Source organism: Neltuma alba, unplaced genomic scaffold (genome assembly GCF_004799145.2).
Source record: "Neltuma alba isolate B1F8T4 unplaced genomic scaffold, ASM479914v2 tig00012092_pilon, whole genome shotgun sequence".
NCBI lineage: Eukaryota > Viridiplantae > Streptophyta > Magnoliopsida > Fabales > Fabaceae > Neltuma > Neltuma alba.
In genome coordinates, this window is record NW_021636649.1 from 291,482 (window position 1) to 314,048 (window position 22,567).

The 22,567-nt window shown below is 37.8% G+C and overlaps 3 protein-coding genes across 4 annotated transcripts; 1 reads left to right on the forward strand and 2 right to left on the reverse strand.

Moving 5' to 3' along the window:
* Window positions 1-9: 9 nt before the first annotated feature.
* Window positions 10-9,916, reverse strand: LOC114722423 (uncharacterized). 2 transcript variants are annotated; one of them, XM_028908457.1, is made up of 12 exons: window positions 9,631-9,916; window positions 6,942-7,434; window positions 6,712-6,812; window positions 6,340-6,618; window positions 4,911-4,996; window positions 3,541-4,397; window positions 3,053-3,118; window positions 2,377-2,926; window positions 2,011-2,241; window positions 1,812-1,936; window positions 1,605-1,687; window positions 10-824 (listed from the first exon to the last, which is right to left on the reverse strand). In XM_028908457.1, exons 1-12 carry the CDS (start codon window positions 9,745-9,747, stop codon window positions 330-332), a joined length of 3,483 nt encoding a protein of 1,160 aa, XP_028764290.1. In that variant the 5' UTR covers window positions 9,748-9,916; the 3' UTR covers window positions 10-329. The 2 variants fall into 2 exon arrangements, with proteins under 2 accessions (XP_028764290.1, XP_028764289.1); XM_028908456.1 differs by having other exon boundaries at window positions 2,377-2,962; window positions 9,631-9,915.
* A 3,358-nt stretch (window positions 9,917-13,274) lies between these two features.
* LOC114722426 (uncharacterized) lies at window positions 13,275-16,490 on the forward strand. Its single transcript, XM_028908460.1, has 9 exons — window positions 13,275-13,713; window positions 14,025-14,176; window positions 14,433-14,528; window positions 14,615-14,677; window positions 15,376-15,444; window positions 15,573-15,675; window positions 15,814-15,885; window positions 16,000-16,088; window positions 16,188-16,490. Exons 1-9 carry the CDS (start codon window positions 13,338-13,340, stop codon window positions 16,332-16,334), a joined length of 1,167 nt encoding a protein of 388 aa, XP_028764293.1. The 5' UTR covers window positions 13,275-13,337; the 3' UTR covers window positions 16,335-16,490.
* A 504-nt stretch (window positions 16,491-16,994) lies between these two features.
* Window positions 16,995-21,265, reverse strand: LOC114722425 (acetylornithine deacetylase). Its single transcript, XM_028908459.1, is given in 11 exon segments — window positions 16,995-17,371; window positions 17,497-17,530; window positions 17,624-17,777; window positions 17,977-18,099; window positions 18,255-18,272; window positions 18,357-18,414; window positions 18,504-18,642; window positions 19,713-19,821; window positions 19,976-20,220; window positions 20,669-20,778; window positions 20,781-21,265. Coding segments are annotated over 11 exon segments (1,314 nt in total). The 5' UTR covers window positions 21,001-21,265; the 3' UTR covers window positions 16,995-17,267.
* Between the last annotated feature and the right edge of the window lie 1,302 nt (window positions 21,266-22,567).

Sequence of the window (22,567 nt, forward strand, 5' to 3'; positions counted from 1 at the left end):
ACAGTTTAATGCTCAAATAGACATGTCAGCACTTGTAGCACAGATTAACCGTTCATACGACCAAAACGCAAGTACGTAATACTGATAAACACAACACCAAGACGCATCAATGGACAACTATGAGAAGTCAACAAAGGGTTTGCTTATACTGAAAGTCCGAAACAGGAAGCGACGCTTAGTTTATTGCATGTACATTCAAGGATCTAACGGGGTGTTGTCACTATAACTATTGAACTTTATGAAGCTTAACTATGGTATGCTCTATACAAGGGTTATTGCATATTCGAGTACTACCATTATTCACTATTCACAATCCAACCATTCAAAGGCTAAATCTTTCCAAATCCCTTCGAGAGTAAGATCAAAGTATCCGCAGCTTGCCGCTCAATCAGGAGTTCCTTCGTCTCTTCCCCTGTCTCCAAATTTTGCGCATGGGATCCTGAAAGCGACGCCCCCATGCCATCCATTGTTGGTTCCTCATGCACCTCTTCGTCATTTCTATCGTCCCCAACCCCAGTTGACAGCCCAACACCATCACCTTTAGGCCAAAGCGAAAGATCAAGATCCACGTCTGGTGGTTTGATTTCTCTTTTGTCATTTGCTTGCATCACACCAGTTAAATGCGAGCTATAACCATCTCTTCCAAGGAACATTCCGCCTCCTGAAGACTTCGTGCCCGGACTGTCAGATGTATAAATTTCACCCGGAGAATTCTTAATACTCCAGCACTTGCTGCCTTCATCAACTCCTTCTGTGTCTTCTCCATCTTGTGGATAAGCATTGAGATCTAACGGAAGAGTCCTCTCGCTGTATCTATTCTTTTCCTGCAACAAGAAGGCTATGCAATAAGCGCAATGCATGATGAATAATGACGTAAAATGTCCATCCCCAAATTATTCCCTCACTGATGATTATTGTCAGGCTTACCCTATGACAAGTTGAATGATCCACAAGTTCGTTGAAGAAGCATATCGATTATAATTTTCATCAGAACACAGGGTGAATGAAAAAAGGGGGAGTCACTCCGTAACACATTCATGGAATAAACAACCAACACCCACACATAATCTAGACAAAACGTTGGAACTTCAACCATATGCTATTTCAAGTATACGACTTTAAATTCTATCAAAATTCCAACTAAGCCATGGGAAGGAGGAATACATCATATCTCCGTAGCAGCTTAAATATCACAATGAAGGCAAGCTCACAAAAGTTAATACCTTCAGAGAATTTGAGAGTCGCGCTGAGTTGCCAACCTTCAGCCCTCTGAATACTCCCCATAAGAATAACAAATTATTAAAATGTCCATCCCCAAATTATTCCCTCACTGATGATTAGTGTCAGGCTTACCCTATGACAAGTTGAATGATCCACAAGTTCGTTGAAGAAGCATATCGATTATAATTTTCAATACATTCATGGAATAAACAACCAACACCCACCATAATCTAGACAAAACGTTGGAACTTCAACCATATGCTATTTCAAGTATACGACTTTAAATTCTATCAAATTCCAACTAAGCCATGGAAGGAGGAATACATCATATCTCCGTAGCAGCTTAAATATCACAATGAAGGCAAGCTCACAAAAGTTAATACCTTCAGAGAATTTGAGAGTCGCACTGAGTTGCCAACCTTCAGCCCTCTGAATACTCCCCATAAGAATAACAAATTATTCCAGCCTGCCAAACGAGGGGGGAAAATAGAGAGATGAATGTAAGCACTATAAGCATCTGAATCTAAAAATTAGAGAGATAAATGTTAAAAGAGCTGAAATGTAAACTTTCTGAGCTGGTCATTTCTTACGGTGGGTTTCCTCAGGCAGAAGGCTGGAAGGAAAAATTAATAGTTCAACACCATCCAAATTTCCTCTTAGAGCCAAATCATTCTTCGTCATGCCCTCCAATAATCTACTATAGTGCGTCCTATAGCTGAAGGGAACTATACTTATAAGTGGACACGAGTGAGCATGTTAATTAAAAAAAAAACAAAGAATTAAACAAACCTATCAAGATCTGTCGCAAAAAAGTAGAGCGTGATATTTTCTTTTGTGGCCTGACGTTCAACAAATTGAACTGGCCATGTCCTCAAGCGAGGTAATTGCTCCAGTATAATGATCTCAGGAAGCTTGTCTACTGCTTCAAGAACTTCAGGTGATGCAAAAGTTGACAGATGTGCTTGAATTCCATCACAAAAGCTTTCAAGTCCCTCCCTACTGTACAACTGAAATTTACCCCTGCATGATATATCAGACATCTTTACACGAGAGTTTAAAAATGACAGGCCTTTAAAGAAAGGAAACTAAATAGTCTTGATCCTGTGAAAAAAAAAATGATGTTGTTGGACTGAAAAGAAAGAATAATAGTCATACAGCCATATGCAGTCAGGCTCTGGTATAACACCAGCTTGAGAAAAAAATGCTGCATCAAATTGGGGCAAATTTCTGCGGTAGGACCCTTCATCAGAAGCTGGTTTATGAGTGATGTTGCTGCTTGGATCTAAACTGTTATCCAGTAGTCCACAACTTTTTACAGAAGCATGTTTATGACTGCTTGATTCTGAAATGAAAGCATCATCAGAAGGCAAAGATTCCTTTTTACTTCTCAATGTAGTGACACCAGGATCAGAAACTGTTGAGCCCAATAAAGGGTTTTGTAACCCGGACGCACGTTTCTGCTTAACCATCTGTGTCTCTTTTGACTGGTCTAATTTCTTCAAGACCTCAGAGTGATCAGCATTAGGTAGGAGAACCTCAGAACTAGGAGTGTTTAATTTATCAGACCTAACATTGTTAAATGACAGAGATTTAGACAACAGTCTTGAATCCTTTTGGCCTTTTTTATCTTGGATATTTGGGTTTCTCACAACTGTCAGCTTTTGCAAAGAACCGCCCTTTGTCAATTCTCCTTTCAATTTCAAATCTGCAGCATTAGATGACCTTGACTTCAATAGAGAGCCTGCAAAGAAACTTCTAATCTTAACAAAATCTATCTCAAATTCAACAAAGAGGGGGGGGGGGGGGAGGAATGTCTGCATAAAAAAAATACTCTTTGGCAGCTGTCCTTTCAATTTCAAATCTGCAACGTTCGATGATCTTGACTTCAACAGAGAGCCTGCAAAGAGAGCTTCAAGTTTAACAATATTTTATCTCAGAATTAATTATGGAAAACAGTAAATTTTCTGCCTCGTGTGTGTGCACGCGCCCTACATTCGTCTTGCAATATCTCAGACCGTGAGCACGAACCTTGGTGATTTATCACCTAGAATAGAGGATAACTGTGCTTTCTCTTGTGCTCCATAGGAAGATTTTTTCAGCGAAGAAACATTTTGAGCAATCACTACTTCAAATTTTCAAATGAAGCCTCCTTTGTAAGCATACAGTGGTTGATTGGATGGGATGCTTTAGAGGATATAACATTTTTTACAATATTTCTTCTTTTATCATCGCCACTAGCACTAGGAACATTTGCTTTCCTTTGGGCATTGCAAGATATTTGGAGCACGGAAGTCATTTCTTTGGATGGTTTCATTTTACCTTTCTTTAGGTCCTTGAACGAGGAGCCACTATGAAGTGCAGGGTTGTTGATTGTTTTGGATTCTTTGGGAGATTTAACTCTTGTTTCAAGATCCCTTTTCATTTTATCTGACTCAGCCTCTAACAATTCTACATGGCTCTTGTCACCAGTAGCACTAGGAACCTCTGCCTTCTCCTGAGCGTTGCAAGATATTTGGGGCTCAGAACTAATTTGTTTGGATGCTTTGATCTGCCCCCTCTTCAAGTTGAACGAGGTGTCCCTTTGAAGCAAAGGCTTGTTTGTATTGGATTTTTTGGGGGATATAACTTCTGTTTCAAGATCCCTTGTTTGTCTGTCTGACTCTGCCTCTAAAGCTTCCACACACCTCTTAACACCGCGAGCATTAGGAACCTTACCTTTCTCCGAAGCATTGCAAGATACTTGAAGCACAGAAGTAATTTCCTTGGTTTCTTTCAATTCCTTCTTTAAGTTCTTGAATGAGGTGTCCCGATGAAGTAGAGAGTTATTGCAGGGTTTGGATGACCTTTGGAGCGCAGTGAGGGTGGTCTTTGCTTTTTTCACAGACTGCGCTTGTGAAAGGGCTCCATGTCTCTTTGCTGGTAACAGAGATACAGAATTTACATCATTTGTTCCCTTTCCACCTGCACATGGAGATCTGGATTTGATTTTCAAACTACTCCTACATTCAATATTTACTGCACTTCCAAATCTTTGGCATTGTGGAAGCCCTGTCAATTTTCCAGTTGTCTCCTTGACTTTATCGTGTGCTGGTTTCTTAGCATCTGTCCTCACAATGCACTCTTCACATGTCCAGTCACCTTTAGGAACTTTGTCTAGCTTAATGCGCATACAGTAACTGTTGAATGAAAGAAATACATAACGCCAAAATTTCAGTTCCCAGAAAGCATGGAATGACACATAAAGGCAAACAGATGGCATAATACTATTATTTTCTTTCTTTTTTCCTTGAAAAAGAAAGAAAACTCACACAATTTAGTCCCTTTTGTTTCAATTTAGGGGGTGTTTGGGAACACCTAAAAGTGTTTTTAAAAAGCACTTTTTGCAAATCGAGACAAACTCCTCCACACATTTATTTCGTATATCATAAAATCACTTTTAAAACTATGATTTGGTTTCCATTCAAACACCTCCTTAATCATAAAAGCCCCTCTAATTATTATTAAAGTAATTTAAAAACAAAAATTACCAGGGGCAATAACTTGCTTCCATTTACCAATTTATTCCTAAATAGAAGAGTAAGTTTGCCAAGTTGAAACAATTGGGAGTGAATCCTCTTCTGGAAGGCCAGAGGGACGAAAAAGCAAAATTAAGCCTAAAAAGTACAAGATGCACAAAATTATATTCTTACATGTGTTCTGCCCCATCAGTACACTTGCTGCAAATTGCAAGTAACTCCTCCAGTCCCACATCCCCACAGATATCACAAACTCTAACCTGTTAGCAAGGGGCATCCAAAAGGGCAATAAATATTCAACCTGAAATGAGGAAATATGTTGAAGCCAAAATTTACAAAATTTTATTCTTATCTCATCCCCAACCTGTCTTAGCTAATATGTACTGCAATTCAAGCTTTTTAATTTCACATTAAACTTTCTGAACTTACTGCTCAGGATATTGAGCTGGAAACATATTTATAGATTAAGAACAAAACATAAGATCAACTAAAGAAGACGAATTGAACAGTTGGACAGAGTTACTGCACTGTGGTAATATAAGACATTCACCACTAATAAATGTGGTGTATTCTGAACTGCACCTGTTTCTCTCTCTCTATTTTTCCATAAACAATCCATCGCCATTCACCAATCAATTGATTTCCTTATTAATCAGCACTCCGTTTTAAGTATATCTCCTTTATAATCTTGAAAAAAATGAAAAATTTAACTGATTCCAAGTAAACTTATTTCTTATTATGCAATTAACATAAAGAAGATCATTGATGAAAGACATCACATGGTTTGAGAGATTGCAAATGATTAAGCTTCTTTTCATTGACCAATTCAGGGTTATTTAGCCGCTTTGATGAAGCTATGGGCGAAATGAGATTTATGCTATTTAGAATCTACCAACATCGGATTCAAATATTGAATAGATTATACTGTTCTAAATAATGGAGTTTAGGACTTTGGGCTATGATTTGTATCTTAGTTGATTCTTTGAAACTGACTTCCAACCCTCTTGAACTCGGTTCTCAACAAAGATTTATTGGGTTATACCATTTTCCTTTCTGTCATATATAATCATGGTGATGTAAATCAAGGTCACAAGTCTGGCATGTTGCACAGTTTGCAAGAACCAATTACTAGAGCCAAGAGGATGCAAGAAGCGCTTAACAGCAATATTCAAGAGTTCAAGGCTGAAGCTAAGCAAGGTGATTTGAAACAGGAGGGAAATCTCCTAAAAGCACACAATCCAACTCAAGTAGAGAAGGGCTTAGCGTTGGAGGGACTAATAACAAGAGGAAGGATAAACAGCTCACAAAGTGTGATTATTGTGATTTGATCCAGTATTTATGTTCAGGTTCTACCATTTTGGCATTGATAGGCACCTAATTGGGATGGGGAACCCTACCCCAAAACTAGCTATTGATGTGGGAGAACCAACCTGCTTAAATATTCCATTAAGCATCCCATTATACTTAATGTAGGACCTGGTATCCCATACTACAAAGTTTCCATCACAATCCTTACATTCAGCGTGAACAGCATGGATAGGTGCATTTTTTGGATTTTGAGACACAAAATAACTCTTAGTGTTGAGAAGGCAATATCACATACCTCTTCCTCCGTTAAGTTTGATGAATCCATGATGTCCTCAGGCTGACATTGCCCTTTCATACTGGTGTTTTCAATCACAGCAGGACACTTCTCGAAATGCTTCTTGAAGTATAAATGAAGTTCTGTTTCAATATCTGAATCTTCAGTATTCAAATGAAGATGGTCTTTCCAAAATGTACAGTAACTGTAAACACCATCAATCTGGCCATTAAACCCAGATATGGCTACTCTTGCTGGTGTTGACCCCTCTTGTTCACCTAAGCACTCAAAACACTCTCCCTGAAATTCAATAATTGGAATCAACATCAAACTTCATATATTTCAAAAAAATATATATACCTCACAATTACAATAGATTTATGAGTTGTGCACCTTTTGTGGGATAGCACGAGTAAAGAAACTCGGATAAACTACTCCTTTCAGTGGAGGATGTTGAATGAAGTTTTGAATATCGTCGTGATTTTCATTCTCATCTACAAAGAGGCCAAAAAAAAAAAAAAAAGAAAAACAGTCTATCATTCACATCCTCCTCAACTAGATAAAAGTAACCAACTGATGTTGAATTGTGAGACACACTCTTAAGCATGATCTTCAAAAATTACCTATTGTCAAATATGTGCTGTCTGATCCTCTGATGCATGAGACATTATTGACCAGGATATCAAACCCTTTATGCTTCTCAACGTGATTTGAGAATATATCATTATCAAATTTGATCGATCCATGGGGAGTGTCACTAGATTCTCCAACTGATAGGGATTTTCTGCTATCTTCACAAGGATCAGAAACCCCAACAGTGGCTTGACTTTCGGCAATTTCAGAGATTGATTCGTGACTAGAGACACTAAAGATGTTACTCGCCTCACTGCTTATATGCCTCCCACACTCGCGTGCACAATTCAATGAACGAGGGAGCAAAATGCCATCATTGGGAGATTTCTGATTAGGTTTCTCCTCTTGAGAGGCTTTATTGGTAAAGTTGCGAGTCCTCATGCCCATTATCGCTCCCACTCGTTCAAAATGCATGTATGATGAACACCGTGTGGCACACAGATTGCATTTTTGGGATTTCTCTTCCATTTGAAAATTATAAGGCTGAAAAGAGAGAAAGCAACAGCATGGTAATTAATCAAGATAATAATATATTAGGAAAATTATCCAAAATGACATAGTAATATTCAAAGAGCCAAAAGTGAAATCTTAGGAATGCCAATATCCTAACAATAGTGAAAATAAATTAAAAAAAATCAAATAGAACATAAAAGCTAAGAGATTGATCAAAACTCAACTGACAAGACAAAAGATTGAATTTTTCATATGAGTCATGTTTTGTGACAAATGACATCATTGATGTAGCACTCGGTATTGAATCAAGATATAACTTCAATAGTGCAATGTAATCAACAATGCTACATAAAAATGCTGACACTCAACAATTATCGGAAATTCCTCCAGCACACTATAGTTAGAATACATAAAATAAAAAATCTTGATGTTTGATTATAGATGCTTCATCTTGAAGATCCAATGTTAAAAATATTGAAAACAGTAGAACAGGTATTAGGAGAGGGATATGCTATCACAATTATTTATCTCAAAAAACTAAGATAAAAGATAAACAGAGGGTGAAAATACAAATTATAAATGTATTCCAAATTTCAAACCAAATGCTTGTCAGATGCTTCTACATAGTAGACTCAGTCAATATCTATTTTGGCATATTCACTTAGAGTTTTGAAGAAATACATATATATATATATATATATATATATGACACAATCCACTTGAAAAGGCATCTAAAAACAATTACCAAATATGTAATAGAATTCAATGCCCTTTGTTATTAATTTTCCGGGACTAAACTAAGGTAATTGAAAGGATTCCCTTTCTCAATGCCCCCCAACCAAAACTTATTCCCTCAAAATAAGACAACACAATTGCCTTGACAAATTCAAAATGATCAGTGCTCCAAAGTGACTTGGTGGTATAATCATCCCATTAGAAGAAATGGACTACTTAATTTTATTTTTTCTTTAGGAAAAAAAAATGTATTATTTGTAATTGCATCAAACATGCTACAATAACTCACTTGGTTTTCACTAACGATACTAAAGGATGAAGATTCATCTTGCTTTTCAATATTTTAGGCGATGCAAACCATCTTTTGGTTTCTTTTTGACCTAAGAAAATACTACAATTCAGCATCAAGTATCAAGTTGTTGTGGTAATTTATCAGAAACACTGATATAAACCATAAATTCGTGTGGCATATAGTGTGCTTCTATGTCAAACAGTAATCTGCAGATAAATGAGTAGCAATTGTGTTGTTTGCAATTAAAGAAGATTTAGCTGTCCTGAATGAATGATTAACAATACAAGAAGATGTAGAATTTCTCACGTTTTCAGCTATATGAGCATGCTATATATAACTCAGACTTCATCCAAGTAACTCTAAATGTGTGACAGAGTCTTTTTTCACTGCATTTTAATTTTTAAGCCCTCTCATCCTTTTTGTCTTCTTCTATGTAATAGATCCATTTTACTTCTAAGTTCAGGGGCATGCATTTGTTGGGTAAATATGCCATCAATCTCTTACATATTTGTGGATCTTAATCATCAACGCAAACAATCGATCCACACAAAAGATAAGAAGTTATGAATCCTTAAAGAATGAACATGTGGATCTACAATTATTGAATCGCTATTTTCAACGTTAAAGTTTTTTTTTTTTCCTAATCAGGATAGCAAGGCTGGGGAATCGATGTGATGCAAGCAGCACGCTCAAACTTCAGGAATGCAGTAATAAAGATAAGCCCTACTGTTAGTTTCTCTGCTTCACCGATTCACCCTCCTCAGCCACTATCTGATGACTGAGGATACGCAGCAATGCCCTTCAACTTTATCACCCTGTTACTGGGGAAAAAAAAGCGGGAAAATGACAATTCTAACCTGACACCTAAAAAATGCAATAAATTTTCTCGAACGAATGCGTATCCGAAGAAATTTTCGGAAGCACGGACCAGAGCAAATAACAACGTGCACGAACCTCAGGGTAAAAAAATAAACAGAAAATCGCAAAGATGCCTTTTGTAAAATCCCAACAATAGTCAGCCAGTGAAAACAAGAACAAGACCACAGATTCCGACGGAAGCAACAAAACTGAATTATAGAAGAACGATCAAACTACATAAAACTAGAGAAATCAAAAGATAGAAGCCGGAACCACCATAGATGTATAGACTAAAATGGGGATCAAAAAGAGGAAACAGAAGGAATACAGAGAGTACGTGCCTGTATTAATACCGACTCTGCCTCACCACCATCACAGAGCTGTTCCAAAGTCCTTAAATTTACCTTCCCCATTGCCTCCCCCGATGTCGACCCATGAACCAACGGAGCGGTGCACATGGCAGAGGAGCGGAAAGCAGAAGCTTTACTTAGTCATATAGTGTGCACAGCCCACAACGACCAGGGAATGAGTCCAAGGACCATACTTGCCTTCTCCAGAGCAGCGTCTGTGTATTTGAGAGTTAAAAGCTTTTCGTCGTCACTGCCAGTTAGAGCCTACTCATTATTTTATTTTCGGACTCGGATTACTTCTTGACTCAAAGCCTGCAGATTTTTTCTGACGTGGCTCTCCTCCGTATTTTATTCTTCATGTATCCTTGGATGGTGTCGCGTGCGGGAAGGGCCAGCTCTTCTACGTACGTTTGGTTGGAAGGTTGTGGAAGGAGAGGGAGGAAGAAAATAAGAAATTCTGTTTGGTTCGAAAAAATGAGAAGGGATTTTGTCGTTTAATGCCCTTTTTTTTTTTTTTAATTTAGAGCTTCTTGCAAAAAAAATTATTATATTTTATTTTTGACTAAATTATTCATATTAGTTTTTAAATATTTCAAGTTTATCTTTTGTAATAAAAACATTTTTTTAACTCTTTTAGCTGCTTTTCTTTTTAAATTTTAAGTTTATCTTTTTTAGTAAAGACTCTTTTAAATGATATTTGATAATACGATATAATATTTTTATAATGATTGTAGTATTTTTCTTAATATAATATGATAAGTATATATTTTTTGTGATATGTAAATATTTTTATACATATGAGATAACTTGTTTTTTATATTTATGAATTAGAAAATAATAATTTTGATATAAATATAGAAATAAAATAATAAAGAAATAAAGACATATTTATGAACTTAAAATTAGTTCTTTTTCTCCCCTTTTCTGAATCAAATAAGAAACATTTCCTTTCTTCTTTTTCCCTCCGACCAAATAATACTTAAAATAACCTCCTCTCGTTTCCGGTCACCTTAAAAACCCCCTCCATTGAACCAAACATGTCCAGCGAGCCGCACGCAGCAGATTTTGTGGGCCCCTCCCAAGTGCCATCCAAGCCAAGCGTGCGAGTTTTGGAACCCTCATAAACGTGCCGTCCTCTGCTTTCTTTTCCACATATAACAACCAACCCACCACAACCACAAGCTTTCCATTCCACAGTTTAATTATTGACGACTTATTTAATATCGTAACCTGAGGAAGCAATCCACCCCCGTGTCAAACAAGTAAATATACTTTGACACGGGGGATCAAGACATTTTAGGGGGTGTTTGGCAAAATCAAAATTAAGGTTTCAGAATCACTTTTCCGCAAAACGAGATAACCTCCTCACATATTTACTTCGTAATTCGTAAAAGCACTTCTGAAACCATGGTTTGGTTTCTATCTAAACACCCCTTAGTCGAAGTCAGACAAAAAAAAAAAACTTTTATCATTTGAATGACTGGGCCTACAGCAAATATATACAGAAAGACTATTTATATATAACTATATATACATATATATACACTCAGAACCACAACAAAATGACTAATTATCTCAAGCTGAGCCCGATAGTATTATGATCCAATACCACACATAACGAGCTCTGATTCTGTTTACTTTTTCCTCTCAGTTGGCATTAATGGATGCATGGGCACAAGTGCGTCGAGTCGATGCAGACTGACTCAGGAACAGTTTTATGGGGACAATGCATTGGCCTGTTCACCAACATGCACATACAAATTGCTGATGAAATTGAAACTTGCACGAGTAAACCCGAGGGCTACTTGAAAATCATGCGATTGCGAGAGATAGATGTAAGGAAATATTCATGTGTGTTTTTACCTGCTGCATCGTGCACGTAATGAAATCCACAATACTGAAATTACCATTTGGAGCTGGCAGCTATCACCTGTACGTTAAAGAAAATGCAGCGATGCATTGGCTCGAAGCCTACTCGCTCGTAGAGGAGATTCTGGCTGGCCGGACCAATTATCAGGGTTATGATGTAACACTTCCGTCTTAATTATGCAAGGGATGGATCATTCATTCTTCAAGAATTGGGTGAATATATGCAGATAGATATAGATAAACTTCATGTTTAATTTTTAGATCCTTTAAAAACCAAACACCAATTAAGCAGAAGCAGGTGTAAGGCCTTCGTCATGATTCTAATTTATGAACTTTATATGTTCTGGTTTTGGCCCTTTGCCCTACTCATCTGCTTAAATGTTCACATATAAACCTCGAGCCATGTTTTATCCAGCCTAAGTTCCTTAACCATTCTATCCATCCGCTAATATATTTGACAGATAAGAAAAATATAAACACATGTACGCGCGCATCTTATTCATTTTCTTGATGTTAAAAGATAAGATAAAAATAATTTCTTGGGTGGAACAAGCCAAGGAATCAGAGATATCTATAGAGAAACAAAATCAATCTATTAGCATATAATATAGAGAAATTTATAGAAAATGAGCAGGATTGGTTTCACTAACATCCTCGCGACTCACGAGTCACGAGTTGACTGCTCTGACTTGAAAGGATATGGTCGAAGCCACAACAACGTTCAAAATATATTTTATTTATTTATTTATTTATTTGGATGGCAAGGTAACACCCGGCAGGAGAGTGGTGGAATCAAACTGGGCTTGCTATTAGTCGTCACTTTTAGGTGAAGGGCAATGCCACTGAGCCGACAAGATTTTGGCTCCAAGTAGTGTTATAGCACTCTTAATTTTATGTTTTAGTACTTACTTTTTAAATGGTTATACTTTTCCTATCTTAAATATAAGATCTTTATACTAGTGTGTATAAAGGTTTTATATTTAAGATCAGATGAGTAATTTTTAAGATTTTTTCAATCAAATTATTTATTCCAAATCCCTCATTCTTTTTTCTCATTTTTCATACCTGTAAGTTGAGGAAATATTGATAACATGAAATATAAGGTGGGTTACACTCCCACGCCTCATAGATGGCATGCCAACAAAACTATGCGCACTGAGATTGCACGTCCCCCGACTTGACAATCATAATCAATGTTTATTTAAAACAAGCCATAGGATTATAACCCCGAGGGGTTAGGTCAGCTGGCTGGAGCTGTCCTAGCTTAACCACGAGTCTCGAGTTCGAGCCGTGGGAATGCAGCACCCTTAGGGGCCAGAGGGCGCCGACCGAAAGGTTCCTTGTAAGCCTTCGATCCGGATTAGTTTGGGGCCGCTGTCATGGCTGAAAGATGCCTATTGTCCTGGGATACCGGATGGAAAAATCCAAAAAAAACAAGCCATAGGATTATTACTCTTCCGATTCAAAATTTAATATCCATTTTATAATCTATTATCACTGATCCTAATTATAAGATCTTATTTATAATTTACAAATAAAATCTTATAAATAAGACAGGGGATAGTAAATAGTAATATTTAACATGGAGGAATACTTTTTTTGGGGCCAAGTGAAATAAAATCTAGCTTTTAAGAAAAGTTCCTTAAAACACGTACTCCTCACACATTCAAATAAGATTTCAAAATTTACTCGATTTTTAATTGACCGAAAAAAAAAACAAAAAGGAGGCTATCCAAATCCAAACTGAAGAAAGAGCCAAGGTGACTAATAGGGGAGGAAGGAAACCAAGGTATGATGTTGGCTTTGATTTGATCCGGCAAGGTAGTGTCATGTGCTCAATCGGTCCTCCATTTGCCATTGCCTTCAAAGGGACTCCTCTTCGGGTTATGGAGCTCCCTCTCACCCTCACCCACAGCCCTCCAACTTCATCGTCTTCACCTCTTCTCTGTTATCACTGCTCCAATCTTTGCTATTTTCAACCCAAGCTCAAGACCAAGGCTATTCATGGAGGACCCTTACTCACCGTCCGATCCATCAAGGCTTCTGCTGAGCCCACCACCTCTGAGAGGATCCACCCCGTAGAGACCCCGCCTCCCTTTGCCAACCCCTCTGTGGAGGTTTCCTCAGTCAATCCCGCTATTAAGGATGCTGACTTACCCGTTTGGGATAAGATTGGTGCTCTTGTCAGGCTCACCTATGGCATCGGTGAGTTACTTCGGATGTTGCTGTAGCTCCTTGTTGATGACTCAGAATTAGAAAGCGTGCCTTTTTGGTTCATTACTTATGCCGAACCGGGAAATTTTGCCAAACTAGTTTTTTGGGGAAGTCCAGGATAAAGATTGTATTGTACAGTAAAGGAAATAATCGTGTTTTCTTTAGGAATGATGTGACTTTATCTAGTTCACGCCTTTATACCATATATGCTTTAGTTTTTCCTTTCAAGCTCCTACCTCCTTCACTCTATTTTCCTATTCAGAGTTTACTTGATTGATGTTCGGGGAGTTTACTCATGTTAGGGATATACGGTGCCATGGCTGTGGCTGGAGGATTTATATGCTCGATCACTGGTATTGACGCTATGGGGGGCTTTCATCTGTCTTCAGATTGCATTTTGCAAGGGCTCGGTTATGCTGTGCCACCAATCATGGCTCTTCTGTTTATACTTGATGTAAGTGCAGTTTTTTACAGCAAGCTTGTGTTTTTCTATCTTATTTGATTTGATCTACCCTTTTCTGGGCTGACTGGAGATGCGTCGTATGCTTGTCAAATGATATTTTTGTTGTTCCTTGAGATGATAGTGGCATGTAGTGGACATCCTCATTAAAAGTGGGAAGCCTATGGCTTGCCTCTGTTCTGTTCAGCCTGTCTGTTCTGTTAGATATAACAAGTGTATGAATTAATTAACTGACAATAGTTAGTTATAGGATGAAGTTGTGAAGCTTTCACCCCATGCCCAAGCCATCAGAGATGTGGAGGATGAGGAACTCTGGAATTTTTTTTATGGGATGTCCCCTTGGCAGGTGATTTTCTGAAACTTGTGTGATTTGGAATAACTCTTCATTCTTATGCAATGATCAAAGTCAGCTTAGATCACTGTACTTTGTAGTTTATATTGATGGTTGCTGCAAGTTCAGTGGGAGAGGAGCTCTTCTACAGGGCTGCTGTTCAGGTTTGTTCAGGAGCTCCTTTGCCTTGTATCATATCTTCTCAAAGAAACATTTTTAAGCATAAACTAAAAATTAAAATCATAGGTTTTGGATATGAGCCATGTGTAATCTAGATCATGTGTTAATTCACAACAAGATGAATGATATCACATACTGTCTAAAATAGGGGGAAATTATGGTTGTTAAAAGTATGTTGGACAGTTCGCCAAGTTCAAGTGGATTTTGCTTGGGAGAATAATAGAACAAGACGTTGTACAGTTCACCAAGTTTAAGTGGATTTTGCTTGGGAGAATAATAGAACAAGACTCTAAATAGTTTAGAAGTCTACATAATCATCAGTCATGCCGCTGTTCCTTTTTTTTTTTTTTTGGCTGGTTTTCTGAAATTGTGATCTTAACACTTGCCTATTCCGATTGATGAGATTTCACATGATCAACCATTAACGTGCTTTAAAAAAATCTGACATTGGGAGCCACTGCTTATCTTCCTTCTTTTTTTAAAAGCAGCTATTCAAAAGAGAGAACTTAGTTTCTGCTTGTTCTCTGCAATTCTGTATCTCAAAATTGATGAAAAACTTGCATTTTAGTTTGGCTCCCAACCTGTTCAGAATATTACCAGCAAGAGAGTTCAAAGCAGGGGCTAATAATAATAGTATTTTCCTCTGAAATGCTATATCTCAACTTGAAAATATAATCCTCAGGGAGCATTGGCTGATATATTTCTACGAGGCAGTAATCTCATGGCTGGTGCTCGAGGAATGGCATCTCTGGTATGTGTCTCCCTGCCTCTCTATTTTTTTTTTTTGATAATTTCTTTGTCACTGCTTAAATTATTAATATTTGAAGCCACATGTCCCCCCTCCCAGTGATTAACTGGAGATTTATTTGCAAAATACAGACAGGAATGCTACCAGCATTTGTTCCATTTGCTCAGGCATATGCTGCTGTACTTACTGCCGTACTCACCGGTTCCCTCTATTTCATGGCCGCCTCTCCCAAAGGTTCATTTTTCAAGCCTTCACAACATTTTTCCCTTTTCTTCAAATTTGTTTGTAGTTTTGTACCTTTGCCTCGACCTTGTCGAGTAATTGTTTCCACTAAGGTTTTTCTCTCTTTTCTGTTCACTATCTTTCTTGTAGATCCCCATTACATTGTTTCTCCAGTTTTACAACCCCGCTCCAACCGTCAGGACTTGAAAAAGCTTTTTGAAGGTTCAATTCTGGCCTACTCTTGGCTGAAAAAGTTAAATTTGGTCCTTTTATCTTTACGATTGACTCGTAGTTGGCACAGGAGGGATTTATAATGACGTGTCTGTGGCGTTGCAGCTTGGTACGAGAAAAGACAAATGAGGAAGATCTATTCCCCACTTCTGGAAGGACTCTTGGCCCTCTACTTGGGTTTGGAATGGGTCCAGGTAATCCATAAACCACGTAACAACCTTAGTCCTTGCGTATTCGAGTTTCCAAAGGATGAAACTGATGTGGCTTTTTATTTTTACTGCCAACCGTGACAGACAAATAATATTCTTGCGCCCATTATAACACACGGTATATACTCTACCGTTATATTGGGACATGGCCTCATGAAGATCCATCACCACCGACGTCGACTGCGTCAAAGACTTCAACAGCTCCAATTGGAAGAAAGAGAGAAAGTATGAGCAAATTTTGATAATCAAGTGTAATTGAATTTTGAAGTGACATCTATTTGGCTAAAAATTTGTACATAATGTATAAGAGTCGTTAATCATATAGAGACATTGGTATGATTGATGTAATTATTAATTAATTATAGCAGTTCAAGTTAATTCAAGGAAGATTATGGTACGTGGTGAGTAAAAGAAGGATGGCAGAAAAATGTTAAGAAAAATAGAAAATGCGGAGAGGAAAAATTTGCTGGTGCACTTGTTACTTTTTGCCTAATTCTCCGAACCAATCTTAACATATCAGACTCCAAATATAAGACAAGTGCTTGGCTCTGCACGTAAATTTTGAAGATGTATAACAATTATGAAGAAATTTGGATTTGCTTTTCAAAAGTTATTTTATAGTGCATAAAATAAATTGTGAAAAAATTTTATTTTGACTTGCGTAAAAAATATTTTAAAACTATTTATAGTGTTATTAACAAACTATTAATTAGATGATAAGTAGTTTTATCTCGTAGAGAGAAAAACATAAATTCAAATTCCAAAAAACGTATTTACTAGGAGAGCTTAACCCTAACGCTTTAAACCGGATAGAGATTAATTTCAAGTTTAAAATCCTTTGAGATACTTTGAGTCATATACTCCCAAAAAAAAAAAAAGGTAGTTATAGTGTTTTCCAAAACAGCTAGTTAATAGTAGGAAAATAATACTCATCTGAGTGACATTTAAGTAATCAGAACGTTCTCCACCTTAACTTGTAAGGGACAAGAAGGGCAGAGAAAATCGCAGGAAGGTCAGTCAATTCAAATTCTTTTTTTGTTTTTTTTAATTGGCCGGCTAAAAATCTACCTTCCACGCTCACACACAGACCCTCAGGACCACACCAATAACAATATAAGTAATAGAACAAGTTTGCAACAGTTATTAGGGATTCCGCCAGAATTCTCAATCTTCCAACTGAGCAATGATGCTCACAAACACCCGATAGCCCTGCAACATATCTTCAAAGAGACAGTACTCATTCTTGGCATGATATGTTGCCATTAGACCTGCACCCATTTTCAAAAGCACCTGATAAAATCTTACGGCAACTCTAATTTTTTTCATATTCAATAAGCATGAAATTCAAATGGACAGAAAAACTTTAATTTCCGTCTTCGTTAAATTATCATACCGTAGCCAGCAGTTTGCACATCGAAACCTTCTTCCTGTACAGACAAAGAATAGGGGATAAGTAAAGGATGCAAGAAAGCGAACAGCTTTGCATGGAAAATAAACCAAAAAATGTTTTTTCCCTTTACCTGCAATTCTCGAATTAGTGGCAAACTCCCAGTAATTGAATAAGGCTTTACGTGCCCAACTACTTCCTCAGTAGCTTTACATAATACACGAAAACCTCTGGAATCAAGATTGCAAGCAACTCCAGACATAGCATCGTCAAAAGTCAGAGTTAGGCTGTAAAAGGGGGCAAGGAAATCTTATTCTTTACCAATATTCTTTGGAAGTTTAAACAATTCATAACCAGATCAAGTGACCCGTTAATAATCAAGGGACCGTATACTATCATAGAAAGAGATTGTAAATTAGAAGTATAACAAAGATCTAAGCTGAGCAGATTCCTTCGGTAAATGATGGAGTGTACCCAGTGTCTCACCTTCCCCTCAAGTTTTCCTCTGCAACCACATATTTTGAAACTGGACCCCGCGTTTCTAGCTTCTCTATATTGTCATTAATATCATCCACATATTCTTGTAGCTTATTCATCACATCCTTCACACTGAAACCAGTATCAGAGGATTGAATATGAAAATTCAGAAAATAACTAGACAGATACTTGTGCAGTGCACGGGTTGAAGTCAGAAAATAGCAATGAATGGAAACCAGGGGTTCTAGATGACAGTTAGCTTAGCCACAAGGTAGCACGCTTCTTACTTGTAGAATGGAGTTAACCTACAGAACCAACAAAAAAATATCTGTCATGTGACATTATTCCTAACCAAATGAGTTATGTAAACCCAAGGGGGAAGAACAAACCTGACATCTCCTGAAATGGTACATTCACCTGGAATTTGATTGATTCCACCTCCAGGATCTGCAATAGCAAATATGATTATGAATATTGCCGGCTTTTATTAAGCATGGAAAATGTATTATACTAGTTGCATGGGGCTCACAACTTACAACTCCACTGGGTTGGTTTCATGGTTGAAGGAGTTGCAAATCCATAGACCTGTTCCTGAGGATGTGGTGGGAAGTCTCTGTAAAATCGCGACTGGATCTCCTTTAGTGCTTCCATTGCTAGCTCCAATGGATTTATGGCCTCCACATAAACAATAAAGTCTTAATAAGTTGAGTGGTACAACATTCTCGGGGATGTTTGGGTGGAAACTAAACTATGATTTTAAAAGTAATTTTATGATATACGAAATAAGTAATTAAGAGATGTTTTATCTCCACTTGCGTGAAAGTACTTTTAAAAAGTACATTTGGGAGAAATCAAACACCCCTTGACAAAATGGAAAAGTGAAAGGGAACCATAAAATATTAAAATTTATTTTGATTTCAACTTGTCAAGATAGCCATTGAATCAGCCTGTACTATTTCTTGACAATTAGACTGAATAAGTTGCTTTGATGGTAAGTAGAACTTTATTAGCTCTTTCAAACAGCATAGATGATACATTGACCTCATAAGTCTTTAAGTCGATCCTTCTGGTGATCATAGTATTTAAAAGGAAGGTTTTCCTTATATTGGAATTGCTATGAACAATATCAACCCCTACTTCAACAAACTGAATTTGTTTGACAAAATCAAGCTCAAGATGAAGCCTAATCATGTTGTGTCTTTCTCCCTGAGTGATAAATCAATCTAGGATCCAAACACACAAATTCTATCATGACCCCAAAAAATAAAATCATGACTACCAAATTCTATGGGCAGCAATAGACAGGTGCTTTAAGTTAATCAAGTGAAATTTGCCAAAAAAGAATCAAAATTCTCTTCATCTAAGTCTGCTTGCCATGCAGATTTAACAACTTCATGCCACTTATAGGTGCCACTGTCATATTGGGTTCACGTACCCATCCAATGTTTACGGAATGGCAAATTTTAATAAATCTACTTATATATGAGGATCAATGAGATAAAAATAATCATTACTATGTATTGATTTTTCATTGAAGAATTTGGAGGGAGGAGGGGGGAAGGGCATCTCTCAATATCAACGTGCTTATAATTCTATAAAAACCTCGAACAAAAATCAGTAATTTTGACTTTATCATGGAAAAAAATTACCATGCGCTAAAATATAAAGTATAATTGAACGTAAGCTATATTGTTTAAACTCGGCAGATAAAGAACATGAACCTAGACAAGAATGCAATAGCCTACCTTATGAGCCAATCCACTGTGAAAGAGTTTTCCCGTGACATGAAGTTTCCACGGTATCATACCTCCAGTGCCTATGCAAGGTTGTTTATCTGCTGTGTCAATCCAAAACCTGAGCGTGAAGCCCACGAAATTAAACTGGTAAATATAATATTGTTGGAATTGGAACTTTAAGTAACTAACAAAAGGGGGTTCAGTAAACTCAGAACATCTCAAGGTTTCTTATTGAGTTATATATGCACATACACGAGACAATAAGCACTTACAGAGGTCCTTCTTTCAATTTGTTAAGAAGGCCGTCTTTCACAAGTGCATCTATACCAACCCCAGATATGGCAGAATTCTCTTCATTGGCAATAAATACAGCAACAACGGTTGATTTCAAATTTGGCTTTTCTTGCCCAAGCTTCCTCATCAGTTCAGTCACAAGGGCAACATGTCCCAAGCAATCAGTAGTTCCACGACCCCGAAGTTTATCCCCATCGATACTCAGTGTGAATGGATCAAAATCCTGCAGTCGACATGTTCAGTCACGGAGATTGAAATCCTGTGTATTGCCAAATATATATACTGTCTTTTTTCCTTTTGTGCTGCTGCATAGAACTAAACTTGTGAAATGGTACATAATTTCGAGTAAGCATAAATGACCCACGAGATCTTAAATTTTGAATGTGGAGACATTCAGCGAGTTTCTTATGAAGGCAATCGTAGGACGAAACAACGAAATCGATATGACAGGGAACAATAACAATGACGATAGACACAACAGAAAACCCAACCGAATTATTCTGAAATTCGCAAAAAATCAAGATTTGAGGCTAATTTAAGGCATTTCCTGCATTGCAAAACTGTGATAGATTGTGTTTCATACATTATTAAAAAAGCGACGGGGCTTCTGATGCAGGGACCGGCAATTCAAAACTGGACACGAAGTCAAGAGAAGAAGTCAAGGGAGATACCCATTCGTTGGAATTAGCAGTGACGACGTCCATGTGGCATCCCACGAAAGAGAGAATTTTGCCGGGTTCAGTTCCAGGGTACTCGATAATAAGGTTGCCTCTGCCGGGGAATAAGTAACGTGATTGATGAGCAGGGGTCCGCCGCCTGTTTTGGTGCTCAAAGGAAGAAGAACATCCAAGACGTGTTTGACCACTCTGTCTTCTTCTGGGATGAGTTCTGGTGGGTTGTTCTGCACGAATTTGGATTCCCCTATTAGCTTTGTCAGAAGGGGCACGAACGAATCCCTGCTCAGGTCCCCTAATTTTGCTTTCACGATTGACCCGGACGCCATGGTAACCAGACAGATAGTCACTATCAGCAGAAAACACAGATAAATCCTTGGCTACTGATTGAGCAGGCTAATATATAAACAGAACGCCGATCAATACGGGATACAGCGAATCTACTGGACTGTGTTTGGCACTCGCTACTCTCCCGGCCTCACTTACTGATAAAAGATTTTGGTTTCCTTGGGGTCATTTGACCAGCGATCCTATTTTCCACTTCGATTTCCGTCCTCTGCGCCGTCGCTACTAGCAAAATGGTGTCGTTTTGATAATGAGGTATGGTCTCAGTTGTCCTCTCCCTTCGCATAATGATCCACCAAAGCCTACAGCGACTGCGACATTTACGTATGCTACTCTTTATATTATTTTCTTCAGATAAAAGACTATATTTTCTTGAAAATATATGTACGCATGATTTGTTTATAGATTATGGATAACCGTATCAATTTTGTATAATATATAGATGTATGGATGATTTCTCCCCCCACATGAACACTCAAACAAAGGGCCGCAGGAAAAGGCATTTACCAATTGGATAAATATATGTATGTATAATATTTCTAAAAAGACATATATGGGGGGATAATACTCTTTAATTCTGTTCTCCTGGAAACAGTAAAACGTCGTTTGATGGGAAAACGGGAAAAGAGGTTAACCGTCCAGTTACTGGATTCTTTTGGGGCGAATAACTTCGATCGTGTCGGTAAGAGGAAAGAGGGTAATGGCATCAGGCTACTTTAGGGTGATTAGCAGCAAGAATAATGCACTTTGGAAGAAACGAAGTCCATCTTATCGCATTGGAGTCTCACTTTATTCCTCCTAGTGTTGGAAACTAAGCTATAGTACTTGACTGCATTTTTTATTCAAGCTGGCTTTTCTCTTAAAACTTAGTGTAAATCATCTCCCTTGCTCATGTCATCTAATAATAATATTTATTTCCACGGAACCGCTAAACTTGGTTCAGTGGGAATAATCCAGTTCTTGGATTCCTTTGGGATAGCTTAATACAAGAGATAACAAGACATGGCGAAGATCGGTGCGCACAGGTTGCTTGGAGGAAAAGCCATCATATGCGAGTGGGGAGGGTGAGAATCATCTTATTCCTCCAAGCACTGGGAACGAAGCTATCATTCTATATATCGCATCATTTTCATCTCATTTCCCTGCCTGAAGTCACGAGCATCTTTAGTTACCTTCGTCTTTCTTTCGGGTCAGCCAGCAATTTAATAACGCCCAGCCTCTGTTACTACATTACGTGAATGTGAACGTGTACGTGCTGTCCTGGGCGGACATGGGCCTTCCATGGCAAAGCCCATCAGGCTTACAAACCCAGCCCAAAGAGCATATGATGGACGCCGGGGAACTGGCTGGCAACAATGGCGTTCTAGGCATGACAACTTTAATTAGATCAACGGTTTGATAGAAAAATTAAAGGTTTGAGTACAAAAGATGACAATTGGTCCCCAAGGGGGAAAAAAAAAGGAAACAAGAGGGAGGGGGGTGCTGTTACTAGCAAAAGTATGAGATAAAGAGATAAGAGAAAAGGGGTAATGATTAGTGATTGGTGACTGG